The sequence below is a fragment of the Podarcis raffonei genome, chromosome 4 (assembly GCF_027172205.1).
Source record: "Podarcis raffonei isolate rPodRaf1 chromosome 4, rPodRaf1.pri, whole genome shotgun sequence".
In the NCBI taxonomy this organism is placed as follows: domain Eukaryota; kingdom Metazoa; phylum Chordata; class Lepidosauria; order Squamata; family Lacertidae; genus Podarcis; species Podarcis raffonei.
In genome coordinates, this window is record NC_070605.1 from 9,926,687 (window position 1) to 9,954,413 (window position 27,727).

Below are 27,727 nucleotides of genomic sequence, written 5' to 3' on the forward strand. Positions count from 1 at the left end.
AAACCCATCATTTATAAGGGGAGCTCCCTTTAAGCAGCAAACATGTTATTGCCCTAGCGCAATGCATTGTGGGCCATAGCATCCGTAAGGCCTTCCTCATTTGTTGCTATGGAGACGGCCTCCCTGACCTGCTTTTGTCACGTGACAAAACATAGAGCACGTGACGCTTCTTTCCCCGCCCCTCCTATTCCCCCCCCTCCCGCCCAGGTCCGGAACGCCGTTGGCTTAACCGTCTTTCACCACGTACCCCCGCCGTCCTATCGCGAACGGCTTCTTAAGCCTTCGGTCCTGCCCCTCCCCGAGCCCGCCGACCAATGAGGTTCGGGCTCTGACTTCGCGGCTCTCAGGGCTTTTTGACAGAGGCGGCGTTTCCCCCCTTCAAAGCCCCACATACAAACAGCGGCGTCGGGGACGTAGGGTTGGATCGACGTTGCTGCAGGCCAATGAGAGCGCGGCGTGGCGAGCCGGAGCCCCACCCCTCCTTCCGCTGGAGCCAATCGGCGGACGGCGTGCCTCCGTCGGCGTCTTCCTCCGCGGTTCCCTTCTCGCCCAGCCGTGCGGGGCAGGAACATGGCTCCGTGAGGGAGCGAGCTGTCGGTCTCGGGCGGTTGAGGAGGCCGGTGAGGCGTCGGCGACCGTTCCTTCCCCCCCGCCGTCATCGTTAACCCTTCCGTGCCCGACGGTGGCGGCGAGGACCCTGAGGGAGGGGGCTCAATGCGCAGGCGCGAAGGCCGCTCCCGCCGGGACGCCCCCCGCGCCCCGCCAGCATGAGCCAGACCGCCGCCGTCCTCCCGCCGCCGGGCCCGGCCTCCCGCGCCCTGCATGCGGAGCTGCCCTCTCAGCAGGTGGGTCGCCGCCTGGGGTGGGGAGGGAAGAGGGGGGTTGCGTGTCCCGCCCCCCTTCATGGCATGTGCACCGGCCAGGAAGAGGTTAATGGGCCCCGGTTTGGGGAGAAGGGCTTAGCAGCCTTGCAAGTAAGCTGGCGAGAGCGACCCGCCCGCACGGAAAGCCAAGGTTGGCTTGGCTTCAGTCGGCAGAGCAGGAAAGTCTTCATCCCCCAGCCACGGGTTCAAACCCCGCTTTGGGCAATAGGTTCCTGCATTGCAGGGGTTTGGGGCTAGATGGCCCTCGGGATCCCTTCCAACTCTTGCAAATCTAGTGGTCCCAAGTACTAAATTAGGGGTCAGCAAAGGTTTTCAGCAGGGGAACGGTCCACTGTCCCACAGACCTTGTGGGGGCCAGACTATGTTTTGAAGGGGGGAAAATGAACGAATTCCTATGCTCCACAAATCACCCAGAGAAGCATTTTAAATAAAAGGACACATTCTACTCATGTAAAAACACGCTGATTCCTGGACTGTCCACGGGCCGGATTTAGAAGGAGATTGGGCCAGATTCAGCCCTTGGGCCTTAGTTTGCCTACCCATGTGCAGTGGTACCTTGGGTTACATACGCTTCAGGTTACAGCCTCTGCTAACCCAGAAATAGTGCTTCAGGTTAAGAACTTTGCTTCAGGATGAGAACAGAAATCGCGTGGCAGCAGCGGGAGGCCCCATTAGCTAAAGTGGTGCTTCAGGTTCAGAACAGTTTCAGGTTAAGAACAGACCTCCGGAACGAAGTAAGTACTTAACCCGAGGCACCACTGTACTAAATGGTGTTCAGCCCTTCCGTTGGAGATTAATTTGTTCCATCATTGTAGGGTGAAGAAAATAAGGCTAGTATGAATGGAGGCTGCACTTGCACCACACGTTTGTTGATATTGCTTCTGCTAACTTCTTTGCAGTCATAAAAGCCTCCCAGACTGGTTTGTGACAATCAGAAATAAGGCGATTCCTATCCTAAGGCTTGCAATCTAAAGGAGAACACGAAAAGGAAAGCATTTAGAAGTGGAAGACCGGGGCGGAAAGTAAACGTAAAGTGTTCTCTATGACAAGGGGAGATGAAGCAAATCACATATGAAAACATTGTCTATGTATCCCACCCATCCCAGCTTCTGAAACATTGGGCAAAAATAGGGCAAGGGTGTAGCCTGCTAGTAGAACATCTGGTTTGCATGCAGAAGTACCCAGTTTAAACCCATGGCAGAGCTGCTGCTAGTCAATGTGGACAACTTGTTGTTGTTGTTTAGTCGTGTCTGACTCTTCGTGACCCCATGGACAACTAGATGGACTCAATGGTCTGACTTGGTATGAGGAAGCTTCCTATTTTCATGTAGGGCTTCTTTATTCTTGAATACATTAAGGAGGTATTTTGCCTCTCAATAGGTGGTTTGTTATGAAAATGCCATTTGTTTGGATGATGCGTGTTCTTTTACCATCTTCAAGTGGCACATTTTTTTCTTAACCAAAATTACCTGATTATAAAGGAAATGAGAGGAGAGCCATTTTTTTCTCCCTTTACTCTAACATTCTTCCTCCTCCCTCTTGTTTACTTGACGGATGTTTTTGTGAAGATCTTGTTGATGTGACTTGTGTGGTACTGTAAAGCTTGTTTGGAAAGGGACACGGAGCTTAAGCAAATCTGCAGTTCTGTTTGATGGTTTACCTAAATATAGCATAGTGTGTTTGTAGCTTCAAAGCTCAGCTACTCTCAGCTATCTTTTTGAAGTTCTGCTTCACTCAATGGTGGAAGGGCTCGGTGATCAGTGCAGTTTCTCAACACCGTCCTCTTGACATGTATTCAGTTGGCAGACTAAAGATACCTTTTTTTCCATTCTGTTGTTTGGAACATGCTTTGTGAAATAGAATCTGCCACTTGGTGCCTTCATGCATGCTTTGAGAATGCATGTGTACCATTAAAAGTTTGCCAAGATGCTTCAGGTTACAGACGCTTCAGGTTACAGATGCTTCAGGTTACAGACTCTGCTAACCCAGAAATAGTACCTCGGGTTAAGAACTTTGCTTCAGGATGAGAACAGAAATCGTGTGGCGGCAGCAGGAGGCCCCATTAGCTAAAGTGATACCTCAGGTTAAGAACAGTTTCATGTTAAGAATGGACCTCCAGAACGAATTAAGTTCTTAACCCGAGGTACCACTGTACTGGTCAACTTACTCTATGATTGATCCCACTTTCCTCCCTTACCTACTCCACAGTTGCAAGGATTTCATTTAAAGCTTAAGTGAGGAACCTGTTCCTCTCTAGGTTTTTCTGGATACCAGTGTCTTTCAGCCCTGGCCAGTGTTACATTGGTAAGGAGTGATGGAAGTTGCAGTCCAGTAACATCTGAAGGGCCCTGAGTTCCCTATCCCTGATTTAAAGGATTAGGCAGAGTCTCTGCTTTAAAGTCTGGCAAGTCAGGTGTATGTTAGCTGCTTGGTTTTTGCTTTCAGATGCAGCACCTCTAGTATCTCCCTGACCATTGCCTATTATTTATGAGCTCTATTTCTGTGGCAATCGGTCTCGAGTGACGATGGAGTTCACCTCTGGGGGTGAAACCACCAAAGCAGCACCAAAGTTAGTTCCCTGCAAGCCTGGGCAGTATGTATGGAGGTCCTGGGCTGCCCAGATGACAAAGCCTACCTTGCTGATGTGGTCCAGAGCAGAGCAAGACATTTGGCGTCAGCGAACGTTGGGCCTCCTTCTGGCGCCATCCAACTGTCTTAGGGGCTTTACTCTGGATTTGTGTAGGGTTTACTCCTTAGCCTTTCCTTCTCCTGAAGATAACCTGCAAGGCAGCTAGCAGAGGATTAGGATAACAGTTTTCCTTCTTCTAGATAAGCTACCTTCCCAGGTTGACGAAACCCAGCTACCACTTTCTTGACCCACTATTGGCCTTGTCTGCTCACTTTGTTGGCGCCTGTCTTCACATGCAGGGGAAGTCTCAAACTCACTGGAAGTTTGAGACCCATTGGCTTACCCTCACTTGGTCTAGCAGTCGAAGCCGTTTGTTGGGTGTGGCCACTGTCACATTCTGGCAGCTTCTAGGAGCCACAGGTGTGAGCTGAGTGCTGGGTGGAGGGACCAGAGGTGGACAAGCCACCCCAGAAGGAGCCCAACATGTCCCCCACCAGTGGCACTACCCCTCCCTTAACACTGCTGCTTGGTTAATATCTAGTTCTAACGATTGAGAACAAGCTGGAATTTCTGGGGCAGGAAATAGTTATAAACAGCATAAAGAATCGAGAATAACAGAACGTCCCCAATTAGCCATTAGCATATTAACCTTGATGCTCACTTGGATTACATTTTGTTTTCGCTTCCAAGCAACAAGCATTATTATAAGCAGTGAAGCATTAAATGTGTCTTTATATTAAAATGAATGTAAACTTCTGAATCTTAGGAGGTAATGAGGTTCTTACAGATCTTTGTTTTCCTATTGGCTGTGACTAGGGAGCCTAGTGGAACAAATCATCCTTATAGCCGCAATTCCCCTTGGAAGGATTTCAGTAAAAATGTTGGGAGCAGTCACGCTGCTGTCAGTTGATCTCTCAGAAGTTGCAGAGCTGCTTTCGGATGCTTGTTCGACAGATGTCATGCATTTCTACTTAAAAACAACCCATTCCACGGTTGCTTTCCCTTAGTTCTGGTTGAAGTGTTCACAAGTCTTTGCCATCAAATGTAGTCTGAGCACAAGATGGATCTCTAAGGTTTGTTCACACATTCATCTTCACGTGTGGTAGCCATGCTATAATCAGCCAGCCCATGCTAACTTGGTTCTGAGAACGCTTAAGACTCCTAAATTTTATGCTCTGCTGTACAAACTGAACACAAGTACTTATACAGTGATTGCAACACCACTATACTACACACAACATTGAGATATGCTGACTTCAAAGCAGATACAACAGTGTAAATATACAACAGTGTAAATATTTGAGATCTCCATCAGCTGCAACTATGGACCGTGAGTAGTTCTTGCACTCAAGCAAGTTAGCTTTCTGCACTGCCTCAACATTTCAAACTGATGTCTGAAAGGGAAAGTGTTGCCTGTTTTGTAAAAACCAGTACAGGTAATGTGAAAGAGAATACTGCTTGCATTAGAGCCACTTACCTTTGTTTTTTGTTTTTCCCCAGTTTTGGATGGAACATGGTTTCTTGCATGTGGCAATGGATTTCATGTCCTGAGTATCTGTGGGGGTTACATGACTGTCTATTATAGAACTAGACATCTCTAAATTGATGTAGGCATAACTTTTTCTGCAGATATTGTTGTGGCTATTCAAGGATTGCAAAATCCTTTGGCATAGGCGTTCTATTCTTGGGGTCAGCAGGTTGGAGCAGGAAACTGTGATTGTCTGCTTAACATGGTAGTTAGGGCTTTTTATTTCTTGGTTGTTGTTGTTTGTTGTTTTCTAAGAAGCCCATTAGTTTTAAAACAGGGTAGAACTTTTACCTGTTAAGTCCTCCTTTTTGTCTGGTGCTTGTTGGATAACAAGACTTTCAAGATGTCATGTTGAAAGTGTTGGTGTACATGGAAGAGTATAGTAAACTTTGCTTTCTTGTATCTAGGGAGCTTTCATATCCCTTTATTTTTTCTGTTAACAGGAAATGAGATTTCATTCTAAATGCCTTCTGCTTGGCTGGAAATCGGCCAGTTTACTTACTTAACTTTTGAGTCCTGTAAATTTCTTCAAGCCATTAGCAGGTTATGGACCAGAGGAGGGTTGTTAAAAAACTTCGCTTGTAGCTATGCCTGGAGCAAAGCACATTGATAGTTGTCTCAAACCTCACAATTGTACGATATCCAGACTTGTTTTGTTTTGTTTTCTGGTGTTTGTGAGGACAGCTGTCAAACTACATTGTAGGCCACAGAGAAAATTGTGTGGTTTGGCATCTGGGCAAGGGACTGTTTTTGACACAGGAAGGTGTGGGAGGCTTTTGGAATCTGTGGAATATATGAATAAACTCATAGCTTTCTGCTAAAGCAGCTTTCCTAATTTTTATATGAGTAGAAACTAGGTATGACATCAATATGTACCACTTTCATTTCCCTGCTAAGGTCTTTTTTTTAACCCGGCCAGATGGGCAGGGCACAGATAATAAATTATTATTATTATTAACTGCACTAATATTTGCATGTGGAAAATGTGCAGCACAGTCCTAGGCATGCTTCTGCTGAAGTAGGCCCCACTTATTTAGGGTTGCATTTTGTGATAGTTCCTGCAACTTAGAGTTAGCATCTTTGAAAGCAAAAAGTGGACATTCTTTCTTGGGAGAGGGTTCTGGCATTCCTAGTTTAGAACTGCAGCATCTTCTGTGAGTTGAACTCTCCTGCCAGTTGGGGCTTATTTGTACTTCTGTTCCTCTGGTCTGTTAAGATCCATGGGATTTTGAAAGCAATAGTGGGGCCATGTTAGAAACTCAGATATATCAGCTAGGTGCCAAATACCTCCCTAAGCCAGGGTTACAGTCGCCAAAACGGAATGCTTACTTGCCATTTTGGGGTCAGACAGCTCGAAAGTTGTATTTTTCAATTTGACTTTTTAGTGCCCGAAATTCATTCTGATTGTGCAGATATAATGGATAGAATTCTGCAGGATGTGTTGCTAGTGTGTGAAAACAGTCAAGAACCATGCACCTTCACATGGTGGAGACATCAGGTCCCATCCTGGCACCTGGGCATCTTCACTTGGTTGCAAGTTGCCGATAAAAGGTAAAGGTAAAGGACCCCTGACTCTGGGGTTGCGGCACTCATCTTGCTTTACTGGCCGAGGGAGCCAACATTTGTCAGCAGACAGTTTTTCCGGGTCATGTGGCCAGCATGACTAAGCCGCTTGTGGCGAACCAGAGCAGCGCATGGAAACACCATTTACCTTCCCGCCAGAGTGGTACCTATTTATCTACTTGCACTTTGATGCGCTTTCGAACTGCTAGGTTGGCATGAACTGGGACCGAACAAGGGGAGCTCACCCCGTTGCGGGAATTCGAACCGCTGCCCTTCTGATCGGCAAGTCCTAGGCTCAGTGGTTTAGATCACAGCGCCACCCGCATACCAAGTTGCTGATAGTCAGGTGCAAAATCCCCCTAGTGAATTCTGAATGCTGAGTTGGAGTAGACTTTGCCGGTTTCCTTACTTCTTTCTCCAGGGGAGAAAGCAAATGCTCCAACATGACTCTCTGATACCGCAGCAGTCAACACATTTGACACTAGTATGAGGCACAATTCATGAGGAAAAATGAATAGAAGGAGTTGGCTACTATGATGAGAACTTTGTTAATTCACCCGAAATGTACTGCACTTTTATCAGCAAACACCTATACAAAGTAACAGTTATTCAAAGCTGCATTATAAATTTTCACTTACCTCTACAAAGCCGCGAAGAAAGTTCAACAAGAATGTTTAGTAGCACAATAATACAGTGGTGCCCCGCAAGACGAATGCCTCGCAAGACGGAAAACCCGCTAGACGAAAGGGTTTTCCGTTTTGGAGGCGCTTCGCAAGACGAATTTCCCTATGGGCTTGCTTCGCAAGACGAAAACGTCTTGTGAGTCTCGCCATTTTTTCCCCGCTCCCCCCCTTTTTCAAAGCCGCTAAGCCACTACTAGCCTTTTAGCAGCTTAGCCGCTAATCCTTTAATAGCCACTAAGCCGCTAAATCGCTAATAGCGCTAATCCTCTTAGCCGCTAATGGGGTTGCTTCGCCAGACGAAAAAATCGCTAGACGAAGAGAATCGCGGAACGGATTCTTTTCGTCTTGCGAGGCACCACTGTAAGTGTCATTTAAACTAAAGCTATTTTCAGTTGGTCTAGACAGTTGTCCTTAATTCCAGGAAATAAGTTCTGCAACTCTGCAGGATTAAGTGGTAAAACTGGGTGGCATGATTTTTGCCTTTCTTATGTAGTGACTACGAAGACATTTTGGCACAACATAAAAGCACGAGAGGGAGCTTAGCATTGTGGCCTAGGAATTCTTTGTGATTGCAATGGGGAAACCTCTGTGCCTTTAGGAATGGGGACTTTATGTGCCAGTGAGAAGCAGGTTCCGTGAGTTTGGTTGGTGCCTCCTTCCTTTCAGATAGTGTTTAATCAAGAGGTGCTGGGGTTGAGCTTAGCTGGAAGTCATAACCTTCAGCAATCTGGGTACCAGTTGGTGTACTGTACTTCTGCATGCTTGAATCCCTAGAAGATCTAAATATTCAAATTGTGTTGCCTTAAAAGTTGTGGGGTTGGAAACTTGTTTTTTACAACTTACAAAAACTTTTTTGAACAGTGATTGAGGTCTTCAAATAAGCAAGGAGGTAGGCTGTAGCAGTGCTGTCCAGGCTTTGTTGGTAAATCCGCTCTATAATTCTCACGTCCAAACCTTCTATAACTAATTTAGAAAAATCACACAAAGAGATTAAGGTTAAAATACCAAATTCTCAGCATGCACTGTACATTAGAAATATTCTAATAGGCAGTAAAATTAATCAGGAGTATGAAGCATAATGAAATTAATACACGCAAAGAAGGACCAGTTGAGAATATTAATATCCATGGCAACGCTGGCTAATTCGTTTTTCTTCAGATGCAATCACATTTTGCACATCAAACAGAAGACAGGATAATGTTCCATAATAATTGCAGCTAAACCATGCTGTACTACTTAGCTATTTGATAACCACAGTTTGTGCCCTGTAGAATTTCACCATGCGTTGTTCCAGTCAGACTTCAGATTCAGGCACATTACATGTTGCTAGTTGTCAGAGTGGTAGGGAAAGCTTGTCAACCAGTAACTTGGGCAGCTTAAAGATGTCAGTCTGTGGTGTGGTGTTAGTCATGGATCAATTGCAGGCTCAGATATTCTCCAGGCTTCCCTTGTCCGGCATCCGCATCCATCCAGTGCAGAAAGAGTTTTTTGTATTGATAGCCTCTGCATTTTACAGATGATGGAACATTGTGTTTACTACGGCTGAATTACAAAGAAAGCGCTCCGTCTTAACTTTTCAGCTTCAGGTCCTCGTAGCCTGCCAAATGGTGACTCTAGTGTAATATGAACAATACAGGGGAAATGCCTAGAAGAATCTGATACTTCAAGGCACAAATTGCCAAAGAAGATACCCCAGAAGCTTCTCTAGCACTTACTTTGTAAGCCTATATGTTGCTTCTGGAATCCTCTTCATGAGATTATAGGAGTTCTGAGTTCACCCTCTACAGATTGTACACCCCACCAGCTTTCTGAAGCTGGGTAATCCCCCTTCTGTTATTCTGGAACACTTAGTTGAAACCTGGTGGTGGAAAGTGAGGACAGAGTAGTTCAGGAAATGGTTTGAGGAAGTGGCAACCCCTGAAAGGAGAGCCTTGAAGCGTAGGTAGGGGATAAGCTTGAGGGGCTGAAAGGGTTTGCACTGCTTATGTGAGGTTCCTCCAGGCAAAAGGCAAAAGATAAACGGGACTCTTAGGGCTCAACCAGACTTCCTTCTGTGCTGTGTTTCTAGGCACAAGTCCAAGTGGGATTTTGTTGTTGTTGCTCTCCCGGTGCTTTCTCTGGGAAAACCCGTGTTATACCGCTGATTCAGAACAAACGGCATTCAAATTTTCCATGGACTGCCGTTAGCATGGTAAAACATGGAGTTTTCCTGGGAAGGGTGGTGCAACTAGAAGTCTGGACGAGCCCCTACTCTGCAACATCCTGGTGGTTCCGTCCTTGTGTACATAGAAAACAGACAAAATATTTCTTCTGCTCTTTGGCTTACTTCAGCTTCAGTGTTGGTTTGTGAGATGCACCCAGGGGTGGCTAATGTTTTCAGTAAATGTGCAGCAAGTCAAATCCACTGGGGCTGAGAGTGCCGCTCTGATAATTGGCACAATGCTCTAGTCTAGGGTTAGCCAGTGTGGTGCCCTTCTGATGTTGCCTCACTACAACTCGCATCATTTCTGGCCCCGATAAGGAATGTTTGGCAACATTTGGGTATGGTTGGTGGCACTCTTGAGGAACCCTAAGAAATTTGAAAACCTGTGAGAAGTTGAAATCCTGTGCTTCAGTACTTTAAGGGAAAATTAGAGGTCAAAGAGGTGTACGGTGCTGTGAAACATGCTAAAGTTAGGAGAATAAAATTACGTTTTACTTGAATTAAAATGCAGTTTTTACATGTTGAATGAATTACGTAACAAAGACTGTCCTAATTTTGTTATAATGTATGTTGTGCATTTTCATAACCATGCTTATGTTGCCACTTCCATTCTTAAAAATTTGTTAAATGTTTCTTTGCAGCGGCGTCTTCGTCACCTGCGGAACATAGCAGCACGGAACATTGTTAATAGGAATGGCTATCGTCTCCTGGACACCTACTTCACTCTTCACTTGTGTAATAATGCAAAGATATGTAAAGGTACATGTAAGCCAGTTCCCATAATTTCTCTCTCTCTTTCTTTGTCCTTATATGATCTAATCACAGTTTTCCAAACTTTTCATGTTGGTGGCGCACTTTTTAGACATGCATCATTTCGCGACACAGTAATTTAGTTTTACTAACAAGCCGGAGGTTAAACTAACCCCTTATAAGAGCGTTCGCATGACACACCTACACACTGCAGCCGACACGCTAACGTGTCGTGACACACAGTTTGGAAAGCTCTGCTCTAGGTTAATGCTTAGGCTGAAACTAGATAGCCTGGTAATGTCTGCTGGTGCAAATCAGTTCATGTGACATGATTGCAGCATGAATTGCACTTTGCAAGGGGCAAGCAAGGAAGTAAAAGAGGGAAAACCATAGTAAGAAAACAATACTTTGTCCATCACAGGCCAGGGGAGAGCAGGAGAAGGATGTTTGGGGTGGCTGGTTTCAGCATCTCTTGTTCCTTATCTCTTGTTCAGTTTTGGCTTGACATTTATGGACCACCCAGTGACTTCTTGGCAGAGCTAGTGTTTGAATCTTGGTCTCACAAGGCCAAATCTGATTCAAAGAAGGAGGGAAAATAAGTCTTGCTATGTGCGTGTATGTGTTCCTAGGGAGTTGATGCTGTCTGGGCTAGAGAAAGTGTAGGAAGTGTTGAATCCTGATCAGTGAAGTTTTAGACTTTCCTAATCTTCGAAAGTGAAACTTTTAAAAAAACTGAAATCCTTCAGATTCTGCTCTGATTGAATTCTGTACTTTGCAACCCAAGTCCGTTTTACTAATCCCCAAGAAACCTTATAGCTTGATCACTCTCAACAGCCACAATAGTAGCTACAAAAGGATTAACAGATGTCCATTTACCGCTTAGGGACGGCGGGTGGCGCTGTGGGTAAAAGCCTCAGCGCCTAGGGCTTGCCGATCGAAAGGTCAGCGGTTCGAATCCCCACGGCGGGGTGCACTCCTGTTGCTCGGTCCCAGCGCCTGCCAACCTAGCAGTTCGAAAGCACCCCCGGGTGCAAGTAGATAAATAGGGACCACTTACTGGCGGGAAGGTAAACGGCGTTTCCGTGTGCTGCGCTGGCTCGCCAGATGCAGCTTGTCACGCTGGCCACGTGACCCGGAAGTGTCTCCGGACAGCGCTGGCCCCCGGCCTCTTGAGTGAGATGGGCGCACAACCCTAGAGTCTGTCAAGACTGGCCCGTACGGGCAGGGGTACCTTTACCTTTAACTTTACCGCTTAGTGTACGATGTCTTTGGGTGTTTACACCTGTTTCTGTGCTCTGATCTCCCTGCCTCTGTATACTGGCAAGTAGATGAAAGTTCATCAAGCTGTTGCAGGCAGCTGCAATTCGCTTTCCTGGCTGCTGTGGACACAAAGAATTTATGCCGTGCCACCCCTGTTCCTCTGACCTGTCCCCAGACTCTGCCCAGTCTTTCTTAATATTTTTCTAAGGTGCTTATCTCCATGGTAGCTAAGCTTTGAACTACCATTAAGAATCCAGAATACGACCTCAGTGTTTGCGTTCATAGTCTTTGCCGCTGGATTCTGTGGCAGGATTGAGGCCTGAATATTCCCTCTCACACCAGCTCTCACACCAAAGAACTGAAAGATAGGAGACTGGAGCTGCTGAGGCAGTAACCCTAGCAGTTTGTCCTTTTAAAGAGACTCTTCCTGAACAATCTTTTCAATTCAGGGTGGAGGAGCTACTTTTTTCAAAGCCTCAAAAATGATACTGAAGTGAAGCTAGGAAATTATTCCAGGGATTGTTCCTCTTGGAATGGTTACTTTAAGCAGTATTTGTAGAATATGTTGCAATGTCATCGTTTGACATTTTGGATAAATTTGATTCCCCCCTTCCTAAAATACAATAATGTAGCATGCTTATATTTGGAGCTGAAAAGATTCAGTTTCTGCACATGGAAAATGTAAATGTTTTGCTCAGAAAAAGTAGAAACAGTGTACGTTTTGCATAGTAGTGTCAGGCTCACTTGTTTCATTATAAACTCCCATTTTTATATTTATTTTTGCAGATTTTTCCATTCCGCCAAGTAGGTATGTGGTAAAATAGTATGGTGTAGAGCGTTGGACCTGAAAGATCATATCTTGGCCATGCACTCACTCTAATAATAATAATATAATAATAATAATTTATTATTTATTCCCCAGCCACTTTGGGCGGCTTCCAAAAAAAAATAAAAATTTAAAACAGTGCAATGCATCAAACATTAAAAGCTTCCCTAAACAGAACTGCCTTCAGATGTCTTCTAAAAGTCTGGTAGTTGTTGTTCTCTTTGACATCTGGTGGGAGGACGTTCCACAGGGAAGGTGCCACTACCGAGAAGGCCCTCCGCCTGCTTCCCTGTAACTTGGCTTCTCTCAGTGAGGGAACCGCCAGAAGACCCTCGGTGCTGGACCTCAGTGTCCGGGTAGAACGATGGGGGTGGAGACGCTCCTTCAGATATACTGGACCGAGGCTGGTATATCTGAAGTATATCTAACTTCTGGTTCCTTAGAGAACAATCCTATGCCGCTCGTTACGATGGCTTTATATTACCTCCAGCATTGGAGACAGTATGCTCCTGAATACATAGCTGGCATGCACAAGTGGGAGACATCTGTTGCCCTTTTTCGTGGCCACTGTGAGAAGAGAATGCTGGACTAGAGAGGCCTCTGGTCTCATTCAGTGGAACTGCTCTTATCCATATTTACTCTTAACACAGTCCCACTGTGTTAAATGGGCATTTCTCTTAGGTAAATCTGTATAGGTTTTCAGGTTTAATCTGTTTCCTCACATTAAAAAAAAAATAATGTGACAAAAGCGGGTAGGGGTTTTTGTTCCTAGTAGCCAAATAATTTTAGCTTAAACTAACGTCTGGCTCAAGCAAATGAACATTCTTCTTTGAGGCACTGCCTGCCTTCTGGAATAAAAGCCAAGCAACTGTTCTGCAGTAGTATTTAAGTTTGCAGTTCAGTAGACCTAAAATGAACCTAATTCCAGTGCTCTGTGCGTGCATGCCTATTTTTTTATTTATTTTAAACCTTGGCATTTTCAGCTCCTGAAATATATTTGTAAAAGCGGACTCTCACTTAGGCTGCTAGTGCCCCCTTCCACATCCACATTGAATCCTGCAGGTTTGTCTGTTTACACTGCGTTCAGCCTGCCATTTCCTTTCTCTTTTTGGTGCCATCATAATGTGGCAGTGATGGATTTTCTGGCCGCCTGTGATTCCCATTCCCCTGGCACCATGTGTCCCCTGGCACCACGTTCCCCTTCTTCATAGTCAGGGCAGCTTATTTTCCATAAGGGTCATTCATTATTATTTTGAACGAATCCTTATCAAGTTTCTCCCTAGAATAAAATGATTTTTTTGGTATGTGAGTTACCTTTCATACAAATTTAAAAATCTTTATCCATAGTGTAAGTATCTGCTCTGTATCCCAGACCTGCACAGTCTGATCTCTAATGCTCTCTTTAATTTTGTTTCCTTTTCTAGAATTTTATAAGAGTGAAGTGATAAAGAATTCTCTGGTAAGTTGCCTTCACTGTGAGGCTTCAGCAAAGTTCCAGATTAATCTTTTCTCCAAAATGTCTAGATATTTGAGTGAAACATTGTTCAAACTGTCTCAATGTTTCCATTTGGCATTATGTGCAAGTTGGCAAGCTGCGTGCGTCGCTGCGTTAAACCGGAGACTGGCATTAGTTTTTTTAGGGCAGTTGAACGAGGCTTTGTTTCCTGTCATGTAAACACAGAGCTGCTTCTGGTCAGAGTTTAAAACACTGTTAAAACTTGGAATAAATGTTTGGTGACTGTGCATGCTCTGGTAGTCTCTTCTCTTAGCTGGCCTTATATTTTCCTTTATAGCATGAATATCAGTGATGTCAAAGGATTGATAGGCCCTGTTCATCAATTGGAGTGTCCCACCAAAAGTGGGGGAACCCAGGATCTTGCCTACCTGCCAATCACATCCAATTCACCACCTATACAGTCATACCTCAGATTACGAACGCTGCGGGTTGCGCGTTTTCGGGTTGTGGACCGCGCCGAACCTGGAAGTACCGGAACAGGTTACTTCCGGGTTTCGGTGCTCGCGCATGCGCACAAACACAAAATGACGTCACGTGCATGTGCAAAAGCACCGAATCACGTCATACACGTGCGCAGAGGGTTGTGAACACTGCGGGTTGCGAACGTGCCTCCCACACGGATCACATTCACAACCCGAGGTATGCCTTCCCTTCCCCTCCTTCCCATCTATCCCCTCCTCTTCAGCCACCTTAATCTGTTCCTTTCAGAGCATTTTCCCTCCCAGTTCACTTTCTGCTCTAGGGCCTATCTTACTGTAGAAAACTAGAGAGTTGTGTGTGTGTGTGGAGTGCAGAAACTTCATGGGCGTTGGAAACTTTCATAGGCACCATTGCATGGCTGTGTTGGGGCTGCTAGATAGAGCACATTCTTTTAAAAGCATTGGACTAAATGAATCAACGGTCTGTCTGTCTTGGTATAAGGCAGCTTAATGCATGGTCAGGTAAAACCTTGAACATTTTCAGTATACTGTAGCTGTCTCTCTCGTTTCACAACAACAGAACCCAACATGGCGAAGTCTTGACTTTGGTCTTATGCCCGATCGCCTCGATACATCCGTTTCCTGCTTTGTGGTGAGGATATGGGGTGGCAAGAATGACACCCATCAGCTGCTGATAGAGTGGAAGGTCAATCTCGATGGACTCAGATATGTGGGCCAGCAGGTAAAATAAAAACATGCTGCTTTTACCTTGGGTTGGCTAGTTAGAGGAAGTTTCAGCAGACATCTGTTCTTGTTGGGCTATCTCAACAGATCTCCTAAGTATCATTTTAAGGACAAAGTTAATAAATGCCGGACAAAATTGTAATGGGACAGTGAGATTCTGTTGCTCATCTTGACAACTGGCCCTCCGCACTGGTGAATGGTTGACTTAATCATGGTTCAGTAATTTTACACTTTGCCAGGTTTCAAAAGATTAGCCTTCATGTTTACTGCAGTGCTTTGTATCTTCTTCTTTTTTAAAAAAAGAATAATACTTTATTTAGAATTCAACAATAACAAAGGAAAAAACCACAGTAACTGCTACATCAATTCATTACAATTAACCAATTTTAACAATATATAAATAGTAATAGAAAAATTACACAACATCACTTTTAACTTATTGAAGTTTTCGTATTACACTTTTATCTCTTTATCTCTTTCTTAACAAATTAAAGAGAGAAAGACCAAGAAAGGAGGCACAAAAAAGAAAAAAGAGGAAGAAGAAGGGGGGGAAGTGGGAGAAAGGAAAAAGAAAACATAGTAGAAATAATAACACAATGAGTCTAATCGGAAGTCAAATGTGTATATTTTGTTTCATTTTGTATCTTCTTTTTAGACTAACCTTTTTAGTTTTGTTTTTTGGATTTAACTTTTGTGAAGTAGGCTCGGACCCAGGAAAACCTAGGCTGCAATTTTTATTTCTTTTTAGTCTTTTAAGTTGTCACAATATTTGCTTCTGTGTTTGCATTTTGTGACATTTGGTCCGGGAAGTGAATGCCTGGGACCATATTCCACATTCCCCACCTCTGTTGGGCAGATAGTGACCTTGGATAATTGAAGAAAGTCTGTAAACTGATTATTCCTGTAATGAATGTTACCTTAACTGCTAGGAGAACTAATGAAATTCAAAATCAACTTCACTGAATCTATGGCACTGTTTCAATTAACAGATACATGCTCGTAGCCCAAATGAAATTATTTTTGGGCTGAACGATGGCTATTACGGAGCCTCATACGAACAAAAGGTAAGGATACATATATTGCATATGTCATTAGTGTTGTATATAGGCTTCAATTTTTCACATGGGAGCTACAGGTAAGCCACAGATTGGAACTTATATAGTAATCCCTCTAGGGAAGACCACCTCAGTTACCATTAAAAAATAAGTCTGTTGGTTTGGCATGAAGCCTCTCTGGGTGATAGCTCAGAGAGCTGAATACCATATTGGCCTGAATATAAGCCTCACTTTCCCCCCAAAATCCGACTGTGAAAAGTTAAAGTGTGGCTTAAATTCGTGACCTTACAAAAACTGGCTTTTACGATATCGCTGCTGAAACAGAGATACGGTAAAACGGAACGGGTGTGAGTGCCTGCGGAATTTTAAGGGAGCGGCTTATATTCGGGTATTGTCCTTTTTTTTCTTTCCCCGCCTTGAATTTTAAAGGTGTGGCTTATATTCGGGTGCAGCTTATATTTGGGCCAATACGGTATTTCTTACAATTATGTGTGACGGCTACTGGATAGAAGTTTCTGGCCTTTCTACCTGAGATGTGGATCTTGCCAAAGTCACCGGATCAGTTTACGAAGGCAGGGTTAGCATAATGCACTGTATTCACAGGGGAGATAATTTTGATATATTTTACCTTTTGGAAGATCATGGGTTTCAAACAGTTTTGCTGAGCTGCTTTTAATCAAAAGTGGAACTTGGAGACTTCCTACAGCTACTAATTAAATGAATGGGTGCGTATGGGCGTACTTGCTCATTACATTTGGAATCTGAAGGGGAGAGCCAAAGGCCCATGTTAAGATCTGTGGAGATTGTGCGCATAGAAGCATTTCCAGTTTGTGGAGCACTCAACTTCCAGTTCAAAATGCAGCTACAATCCTTAGGCAAGCTGTTCTTATTTTATAGCTCATGTAAAATTGGGGTTGGAGGAGCTGTGGGAATAAAAAAAGAAGTAGGGCTGAGCGAGCTGGTATGAGCCTCATATATACCGTATTTTTCACTCTATAAGACACACTTTTCCCCTCCTAAAAAGTAAGGGGAAATGTGTGTGCATCTTATGGAGCGAATGCAGGCGGGAGGCTCTGTTCAGCGCTCCCTTTAAAGAGCGCATGGAGTGTGTGTGCGGCTCTTGGGGGCTTTTCCCCAAGGAGGCAGAAGGGCTGCCCTTCTCCCTCCTTGGGAAAAGCCCCCAAGAGCCACACACACACACACTCTGCACGCTCTTTAAAGGGAGTGCGGCTCTTGGGGGAGCCTTAGCCACGCGCAGCCTCTTGCGGGCAGGGGATGAAGGCTCCCCTTGCCCAGGAGAGGCTGCGGGCGGCCAAGCAAGAAGCCAGGACAGCCAGTGGGATCGCAGGGATCCCGCTGGCTGTCCTAGCTTCTTGTTTAGCTGCCCACAGCCTCCACAGCCAGGAGAGGCTACACGCGGCTAAACAAGAAGCCAGGACAACGCAGTGCTCCCTCTAGCTGTTCTAGCTTCGCACGGCTATCCCTGGCTTTTGCGGGAGATGCGCGGCTCTGTCCCTTCCCCCACTTCCCAGAAAAGCCCCCAAGAGCCGTGCTCCCTTTAAAGAGTGCACAGCTCTTGCAGGAGGTCAGGGGAAAGCCAGGAGGCTTGCTTTCACTGAAGCCAGGAGGGCAAGAGGGATCGGTGTGCACCGATTCCTCTTGCTCTCCTGGCTTCAGGGATAGACCCTCAAGGCCTCCTGAGCGAAGATGGAGGAGCGCTTCCTCTTAGCTCAGAATGCTTTGCATTGCTTTTTTATTTCTTGTTTTCCTCCCCTAAAAACTAGGTGTGTCTAATAGAGCGAAAAATACGGTAACTGAGAAAAAAACTTGTATGATAAAGCTTGGAGCATTTTCAATAGCCTTATTTTATTATTGGATGTGTGGTTCCCCCTTCAAGTGGTCCCTATGTTGTATTGAATATGGGTGTAGCTTCCTGGCTCAGCAGCATGTGGGGATTCTTTCAGAAGCAGTGAGCAGTTGGGCTTTTGAGAGATTCCTCTGCTATTGACTCCTTCATTTATGCCCCACCATTCCCAAGCACTTTCTTCTCTGGTGGGAAAATACTTGCGGCGGGGGGAGGGGGGCAGGAATTACACCATTGCATATATTGATCCGCTAAGCAGATTAAAAAAGGAAATTCTTTCCGCGCTTTCCTTAGGCAGCATGGGAACTGCTGTTTATACTTAAGCTGCAGATAATTAATTTTTTCCCTTGAACTCCCTTTTTGGCCTGGTGGTGCCCTACAGGGCTCGTTTCAAAGAAGTGTTTTCATTTAGCAACTGAGATAAGCATAAGAGGTGGGCAGTCTTAAGCAGATGACTTCAAGATACCTAGATACCCTTGTGGAAGAAGAAGAAAAAATGTAAAAAGGCCTTTAATAGGGAAATGGGACCTAATTTCAGTGTTATAAAAAGCAATTAATCAGCTAACCTGTTTGCCTTTAAGGGCCTCTCAGGAACCCAGAAGAATAACCTCCTCCAGGTGGATCAGAACTGTGTCCGCAACTCATACGACGTCTTCTCTTTGCTGAGGTAACTCATTTTAAATCCTGAAATAGAATTGTTGGCACAGATAGTGATATAAAAAGCATCACTGTCAGTAGGCTGAACGTGCATAGCTTTTCAAGAGGTTTCCCCATCATGTCCATGATTGTGCATATAGCATTGTTGTGAAGACGCCTGGATGGTGATTCTCAACTCCTAGTACATGATCTTGCAAGTCTAACCTTGATGCTCCTTAGGATTACTGCAGACCTGTTCCTTCTACAGTAAAACTTTGAGAGAGTTGTGTTTACTGTGGGTGGAGTTAACTGGTGAAGATTTTCCCACCACCACCACTGGAGAAGATGGAAATGTCATACTAAAACGAACAGTGTGGTGGGGGATGGCCTGTGTTAGCACAAGACCAGCTGTGCTTCTCAGATGAATAGTAGTCTTGTCTCCAGTGTTTGCCTGGTGTTGTAATGATGCATATTAGTAGCATAATACTCGATTCTTTGCTGCTGTTTCTTTCTTTCACTCCCCCAGTATCAAACGATAAAGGTAAAGGTACCCCTGCCCGTACGGGCCAGTCTTGACAGACTCTAGGGTTGTGCGCCCATCTCACTCAAGAGGCCGGGGGCCAGCGCTGTCCGGAGACACTTCCGGGTCACGTGGCCAGCGTGACATTGCTGCTCTGGCGAGCCAGAGCCGCACACGGAAATGCCATTTACCTTCCCGCTAGTAAGCGGTCCCTATTTATCTACTTGCACCCGGGGGTGCTTTCGAACTGCTAGGTTGGCAGGCGCTGGGACCGAACAACGGGAGCGCACCCCGCTGCGGGGATTCGAACCGCCGACCTTTTGATCGGCAAGCCCTAGGCGCTGAGGCTTTTACCCACAGCGCCACCCGCGTCCCTTATCGAACGATAAGTTCTAGCAAATATAAGTGTTTTAGTTTGGCCATCTCTGCTACCAGTGGCTGCAAGTTCGACACTTCAGTTGCACACTCTGGGGAGCAGAAATATGGGTTGGAATCTCAAGTGGTACTTAGGTGGGTCTTTGCACTTGAGAGCGCTCAGTGAATTTCTGCAAAAATAATATTAAAGGGCCTCTTGTTGGATCACAATTTTGGCCCACCTAGCAAAGTATTGTCTGCATAGGCTATAGTTCAGCCTTTGCCAGCCTGATGGGCTCCACATGCTTTGGACTATGGCTCTCATCAGCCCCAGCCAGTGTCTGATAGGAGTTGTAGACCAAAACCTCTTAAGGTTGGCAAGGCTGGACCACTGTAACAGTTCTCCAAAGTCTTGAGTCTTTCTCAGCCTTGTTTGCTACATTTTGATACAAACAGCATCAGGTTCAGAAGGCAAATGCAAAGTCCTGCTCCTCAGCAACCCACCCCCAAACCCCCTCCCAAAGCAAACACGCAGGTCGTAGGAAGAAGCATCCCTGTCATGGCAGTACAGTGGTGCCTCGCAAGACGAACGCCTCGCAAAACGAAAAACTCGCAAGACGAAAGAGTTTTCAGTTTTTGAGTCGTTCCACAAGACGAATTTCCCTATGGGCTTCCTTCGCAAGAAGAAAGCCCATAGGGAAATCTCCGGGGACCTCTTTTAAATGCTGGCGGTGGGGAGCAAAGCCTTTCGCCCCCCCTCCGGCCTTCAGAAGAGGTCCAGGAAGGCCGGCGGGGGCCGAAAGGCTTTGCTCCCCACCGCCAGCATTTTAAAAGCGGTCCGGGATAGCAGGGAAGCGCGCTGCGCTTTCCCGCTATCCTGGACCGCTTTTAAAATGCTGGCCGTCGGGAGCAAAGACTTTCGCCCACCGCCGGCCTTCAGAAGAGGTCCTGGACCTCTTCTGAAGGCCGGCGGGGGGCAAAAGTCTTTGCTCCCCCCCCGCTTGCCTTCCCGGGATAGCGGAGAAGCGCAGCGCGTTTCTCCGCTATCCCGGACGGCTTTTGAAGGCAGGCGGGGGGGGGGGGGGAGCAAAGACTTTCGCCCACCGCCTGCCTTCAGAAGACCTCCGCTGTCCCGGGGGCTTTTAAAATGCTGGGGGTCGGCAGCGAAGGCTTCGCTGCCGCCCGCCAGCATTTTAAGATCGCCCCGGGACAGTGGAGAAGTCTCCGCTGTCCCGGGGGCTTTTAAAATGCTGGGGGTCGGCAGCGAAGCCCTCCTGTCCCCGGAGCTTGCGGGGCGGGAGGTGGGGAGAAGGGCTTTTCTTCCCACCGCCAGCCTTCAGAACAGCCTTCTGAAGGCTGGCGGTGGGAAGAAAAGCCCTCCCCCCCCCCAGCCTTCAGAAGAGGTCGGGGGACAGACTGTCCCCGGACCTGGTCTGAAGGCGGTTTCCATAGGAACGCATTGATTGATTTTCAGTGCATTCCTATGGGAAACCGTGCTTCGCAAGACAAAAAACTCGCAAGAAGAAAAAACTTGCGGAACGAATTAATTTCGTCTTGCGAGGCACCACTGTACATGTGAAAATGATGGTGCCTGTATATTCAACCACATGATGGTGTGATATTTAGTTGCATTAATAGACTCGTAGTTTCCAAGACATGAGAAATAATCCCACTTGCTTCTGTACTAGTCTGACCTCACCTGGAATGCTATGTCAGGTTCTACATGCCTCATTTTGAGAAATACAGTGGTACCTCGGGTTAAGTACTTAATTCGTTCCGGAGGTCCGTTCTTAACCTGAAACTGTTCTTAACCTGAAGCACCACTTTAGCTAATGGGGCCTCCTGCTGCTGCCGCCCTGCTGCCGGAGCACGATTTCTGTTCTCATCCTGAAGCAAAGTTCTTAACCCGAGGTACTATTTCTGGGTTAGCAGAGTCTGTAACCTGAAGCGTATGTAACCCGAGGTACCACTGTACTTGGATAAGTCTGAATGAGGTCAAAGGAGGGCAGTGAAGATGGTTCAGAGAACAAGTCCTATGAGGGAACATTGAAGGAACTTGAGTACAGTGGCACCTTGGTTCTCAAACGGCTTGGTTGACGAACAAATCGGCTCCCAAATGCCACAAACCCGGAAGTAAGTGTTCTGGTTTGCGAATGTTTTTCAGAAGCCGAACATCTGACGCGGCTTCTGCTTGAGTGCAGGAAGCTCCTGCAGCCAATTCGGAAGCCGTGCCTTGATTTTGGACTGCTTTGGGAGTCAAACAGACTTCTGGAACAGATTAAGTTTGAGAACCAAGGTACCACTGTATGTTTAGCCAGGAAAAGTGAAGACAGACTGAGGACAGATAGCACTTCTCAAATACCAGATGGCAGAACTAGATCAGTAGCGTTAAGTCACGAGAAAATTCATTTTGGTTGGACCTTAGGAGAAACTTACTGATTCTAGGAGCAGTTTGAAAATGGGATCATGTACTGGGCAGTGGGGTGTGGCTCTTCATCAGATCCAAGGCTTACTCTGATTCATGCAAGACTGAACTTGGTGTTAGGTTTCGAAGCGCCCACTGTTTCTACTGATGAACTGCCACAGTTAGGGTAACTAGTGCCCTGATTGAATGATAGACTGAGTGTACTTATATGCCGCTTTTCCACAATGAGCTGTGCTCAAAGTGGCATACAGCAAATGTTCAAAACATCCAAATACAAATACACGAAATGCAGAGCATGTCAGTATATTCAGAAGTTGCCTAGCTGAGCATTGCAAGTTCTGTATGTGTGAATGGATAGACATAACCAAAGTTTGATGGCCTATTAAGGAGCATAGTAAGTGTTGAACTCTCCTGTAGAATATGCTCTGGGCTGTGCACACAGCTTTGCTGAACTGCTTGTCCAACTTGCTCAGGCCTTTATCAACACCTCTCAAATAATGGGTAGCCAACATGGTGTTGTGCACTAAATCCCATCATCCCTGACCATTGGAATCACCACACTGGATTAAGGTAAAGGTAAAGGTACCTGCCCGTACGGGCCAGTCTTGCCAGACTCTGGGGTTGTGCGCCCATCTCACTCTATAGGCCGGGGGCCAGCGCTGTCCGGAGACACTTCCGGGTCACGTGGCCAGCGTGACGTCGCTGCTCTGGCAAGCCAGAGCTGCACACGGAAACGCCGTTTACCTTCCCGCTAGTAAGCGGTCCCTATTTATCTACTTGCACCTGGGGGTGCTTTCGAACTGCTAGGTTGGCAGGCGCTGGGACCGAGCAACGGGAGCGCACCCCGCCGCGGGAATTCGAACCGCCGACCTTTCGACTGGATTAACCCTGTCTTAAATACTCTTCAGAATTGCTTTGGAGTTCAAAAACTCAAATTTCTATATTGCAGCTCTACCAGAAGGTGTCACTCTTGCCTTGCAAGAATTATTATAGGGCATTTTTCTTTTAATGAATGGGTGGTAGAGCAGAGCTGAAGGTTGGCTGTTTTACTCATAAAGTTGTCTTCTACAAGCAGTTTAATATTAGAGTTTTGATTCTAAAGAAACATTGGCTGTCAAATTCCCAAACAACTGAGCTTATTTATATGTTGTTATTGTTTAGTCGTTTAGTCATGTCCGACTCTTCGTGACCCCCTGGACCAGAGCATGCCAGGCACTCCTGTCTTCCACTGCCTCCCGCAGTTTGGTCAAACTCATGCTGGTAGCTTCGAGAACACTGTCCCACCATCTTGTCCTCTGCTGTCCCCTTCTCCTTGTGCCCTCCATCTTTCCCAACATCAGGGTCTTTTCCAGGGAGTCTTCTCTTCTCATGAGGTGGCCAAAGTATTGGAACCTCAGCTTCAGGATCTATCTTTCCAGTGAGCACTCAGGGCTGATTTCCTTCAGAATGGAGAGGTTTGATCTTCTTGCAGTCCATGGGACTCTCAAGAGTCTCCTCCAGCACCAGAATTCAAAAGCATCCATTCTTCGGCGATCAGCCTTCTTTATGGTGCAGCTCTCACTTCCATACATCACTACTGGGGAAACCATAGCTTCAACTATACAGACCTTTGTTGGCAAGGTGATGTCTCTGCTTTTTAAGATACGCTTATTTATATAAGTGTACTTAAAAGCAGGTAGAATGCTTGCTGCCTAAGACAAAATTACCGTATTTTTCGCTCTATAACACGCACCCGACCATAACACGCACGTAGTTTTTAGAGGAGGAAAATCCGTAGGCATGCCACCCGTAGGCATTCCCTCCATAACACGCACAGACATTTCCCCTTACTTTCTAGGAGGAAAAAAGTGAGTGTTATGGTGCAAAAAATACGGTAACTTGTCAAGTATATGATTACAAGTATATCATGCATTCACTTACATGATCGCCAGTGGCCTATCTAGTTTAGCATCCTGTTTCCAACAGATAGATGTTTCTGTGAAGGATGGCACTAACTCAAGATCCCTTCTCCCAAGTTTGTGCTGCTTATTCAGCATGGATTCTTCCAGTAAACAAAGAAGTGCTACCACAACTAATAGCCCCTGGTAGAATTATGAGAGCCTGCTGGATCAGGCCAGTGGCTCATTTTGTTCTCACAGGCTGACCAGGTGCCCGTGGGAAACCCACAAGCAGGACTCGAGCACAAGAGCATCTCTCCCTTCCTCTGGTTTTCAGCAGCTGGTACTCAGAAGCATTGCTGCTTCCACTGTGGAGGGCAGAGCATAGCCCTCGGGGCTAGCAGCCTTCAGTAGACATATCCACCTCCTCTGGGAGGGAGTTTCGTTGTTTAACTCTTAGCTGCAGAAAGAAGTACTTTATTTTATCTATCTTAAATCTTTCAAAACTCAGCTTCATTGGATGAACACCGTAAATACCTTTCATCCCTTTTTAAAAATTTTTTAAATTCAAAATTATAACAAGACATATTATCCAAAAACAAATCATCATTGTTCCCCCCTCATTTTTCCTCCCTCCCCCCCTCCCACACAAAACCCACCCACCCTCCGACTTCCCTCAGTTCCAGTCTTTGGTTTCTCTAAGAATGCTGTTTTCTGCATGTTACAAAGTTGTATAGATCCTCAAACTATTTAGCTGATTATTATCAATAAAAGGTTTGTGAATGTTTATTCAAAACCTGCCAAGGAGTCCAGTTCGCTTTGTTGCGTCTTCAGATACTTTGTAAAGGGTTCCCATTCATCCTTAAAGTCGCAGTTATCCTTGTCCCGTAGCTTATGTGTGAAGAAGCACCTTCTTCTGCCTTTCAATGCTTAAAACAAATCAGAATTCTGGCCTCAACAATGGCTTTTGGTAACAGGAGGGAGGGATTGTCGGATTCCCTGGATGAGGAAGACTGTCAGATACCAAATGGTCCTTCTCTGTGGCCTTCTCTCACCCCCACCTTTAAATGAACATTATATCATGCTGCGGTAACAATTTCGTATGTAAAATAGGTGTGCCACATGTGAGTGTGCCGGGAGATCAAATAGGAGGGGGGCAGGGTTGGTCAGAGTGCCTCTCTGTTAGTTGCTTTGTAGAGGAATGCTGGTGGGTCTAATGACCCCCTAGCTCCCCACAAATCAGTGTTGGCTGAGGTATACATAAGCATCCTCCTCTCCTGCTGCTTTGAAAAATTAACAGCAGAGAGCAGCACATGGATTCAAGCTCTCGGCTAACCAGTGCTAGAAGCTTTGTGCAACGGCTGCATCGTAGCCAACAAGGTTAATCTGAGGTGCGGTTACTGCTAATTGAAAATTTGTTTTATATGATTTATGCTGTACTTGTGATTTTCTATTACGTTCTTATTATTTATTGTTTGGGATTCATTTGAATGAAAAGCAGCGTAGTAGTACAATCTATCCATCAAGGGAAGCAATAACATAAAGGTGGTTTTTCTGGGGGGAGCACTGAGCACCAGCAATGCATCTGAGAGCATTGGGTTCCCTGAAATTAATTTCTCATCTCTCCCTCCCCACCCCATAACATAAACCCTTTAAGCTGTGAGTAGGAATTCCTTATCCAACTCGAGGCCTATCTCAGGGGCCCAAAACAATTCATACGTTTTTCAGAAATTGTGAGCAAATTTTGGCCTTTTTAAAATGACCCCTAAACTTACTGGGAATACTAAATTCTACATGCTTCATCTCGGGAGAAATCACCTTGCCTATATTGCAGTGACCGGTTTCGTATGTGCCAAAGAGAAGAGACTCCAAGCTGTTTCCTCCATTTCTCTTCTTTCTCGCTAATAACTCTTGACAGTGCAGTTTTCTACTGAGTTTGTGAAGGGTGACCACCTCCTGGACTTCTTGCATGGAGTTAGAGCAGGAATTTTTAGCAGCTGGCAAGTGAGTGCTGAATTCTAGCCTGCGGCTGCAGACAAACCTATATGAACCATGTGCATATGTGAGGGGATTGAGAGCTGCAGGGAGACGGCTTAGTTTTCCATGGGGCTTTAATGAGAACAATATTTGCAGGTAATACTCGACACACTGAGCTCCGATACCTTAAAATAAGCCTTCAGGGGGGGAAAGAGCTTCAATTTTTAGGATATTTTAAAATGCCTTATTCTGTATATACCACATTGAACACTGGAATCTGTCATTCTGGGTTGAATAACTGAACTTTCATCTTACTGAGAAATACTCTGCCTTATGACAAAGTATAGTATCTCCACAATAGTTGCAAACTGGACACGGTGGATAACTAGTTTCCTGCAAGTTGCCAACATCTTGAAATGCATAACTACTAATGGAATGAAATGGAGTTTCTGCCAATAGTGATCTCCCCTCCAAACTAAAATGCAGCACAACTTGAATAATTTCCTGGTACCAATAGGTTCCCCTTCTCAGTATCCCTGCCAAGAAAACTCCATGGACAAAGATAACAGGTATATAAAAGTTATGACGCTGGAAGATGAGCCCCTCAGGTCGGAAGGCATGCAATATGCTACTGAGGAAGAGCAGAGGACAAGTACAAGTAGATTCAGAGCTGATGAAGCGGCTGGGCCAAAGCCGAAAGGTTGCTCAGTTGCAGATATGCCTGGAAGTGAAAGGAAAGTCCAATGCTGTAAAGAAAAATATTGCATAGGAATCTGGAATGTAAGAACCATGAACCTGGGTAAGTTGGATGTGGTCAAAAATGAGATGGCAGGAATAAGGAAATCAGCCCTGAGTGCTCACTGGAAGGACAGATCCTGAAACTGAGGCTCCAGTACTTTGGCCACCTCATGAGAAGAGAAGACTCCCTGGAAAAGACCCTGATGTTGGGAAAGATGGAGGGCACAAGGAGAAGGGGACGACAGAGGACGAGATGGTTGGACGGTGTTCTCGAGGCTACCAGCATGAGTTTGACCAAGCTGCGGGAGGCGGTGGAAGACAGGAGTGCCTGGCGTGCTCTGGTCCAGGGGGTCACGAAGAGTCGAACATGACTAAACAACAACAACAACCAATAGGTTGTGTTCTGCTCCCCTCCATCTCCACCAGGCACATGTTTCTATCATTCTGACTTGGGACACCAGATTTCAAGTGGCGTCAGAGATGGTTGTGCCTATGGCACTCTAGTCATGCGGTGATGAATATTTTTCAGCTTGTTCGCCCCTGTGGGGACATGAGTGGGCAAGCTGCTTGAAGAGGTGAGACCAGTTGCTTTCGTGCTTGACCTTCGCCCCAATCAACAAAGAAAGACAGGCAATCTGTCTAGACCAGGTTTCTCAAACTTGGGTCTCCTGCTGGTTTTGAACTACAGTTCCAATCATCCCTGATCACTGGTCCTGCTAGCTAGGAATGATGGGAGTTGTAGTCCAAAAACAGCCGGTGACCCAAGTTTGGGAAATCCCGTCTTAGAGAGGTGATCAGTGCCTCAGTCAGAGAAGGCATGGTTCCTGCATGTTTGTGAGAGGCTGTAGTGAGACCTCTTGTGAAAAAAAATAAAATGCAGAGCCAAGTAATGTGAATAGCCACTGGTCCATCTCACATTAGCCTTAATTTGAGCAAGGGTTTGAGCATGTGACGGTATCTCAGCTCCAGGTAGTCCTAGGGAAACCTGATTACTTAAATCTATTACAGTCCGGTTTGGGGGCATGGAAGCTGCCTTGCCTGCCCTGGTGGATGAGCCTGTGCTGAAAGATGCATAGGAGTGTGTGATTCTGTTGATTCTCTTAAATTTCTCGATGGCTTTTTTTTTTAGCATGAGCCATGGTATCCTCCTGTTCTTCAATGGTTCCAGACATTCCAGTCTCACAAGGTAGTTCTGGGGAATGTTGTTCAGCCCCGTGACCTTTGGCTTAACAGGGTACCAAAGTATCTGTCTTGTCTCTTACTCTGTTTCACATCT

At 45.8% G+C, this 27,727-nt stretch overlaps 1 protein-coding gene and 1 non-coding gene across 4 annotated transcripts in view; both read left to right on the forward strand.

Annotated features, from left to right (window-relative positions):
* Nucleotides 1-504: 504 nt before the first annotated feature.
* Nucleotides 505-27,727, forward strand: part of UVRAG (UV radiation resistance associated) — a 134,081-nt gene continuing 106,858 nt past the window's right edge. For all 3 annotated transcript variants that reach the window (XM_053385420.1, XM_053385419.1, XM_053385417.1), the window contains exons 1-6: nt 505-845; nt 10,132-10,249; nt 13,751-13,785; nt 14,842-15,003; nt 15,995-16,069; nt 18,506-18,591. In XM_053385420.1, coding sequence (XP_053241395.1) covers nt 768-845; nt 10,132-10,249; nt 13,751-13,785; nt 14,842-15,003; nt 15,995-16,069; nt 18,506-18,591 — 554 coding nt within the window. In that variant the 5' untranslated portion in view covers nt 505-767. The remainder of the gene's footprint in view (nt 846-10,131; nt 10,250-13,750; nt 13,786-14,841; nt 15,004-15,994; nt 16,070-18,505; nt 18,592-27,727) is intronic.
* LOC128413263 (U4 spliceosomal RNA) lies at nt 25,083-25,230 on the forward strand. The gene has a single exon (XR_008330287.1). It is a non-coding gene; the product is annotated as a U4 spliceosomal RNA (small nuclear RNA).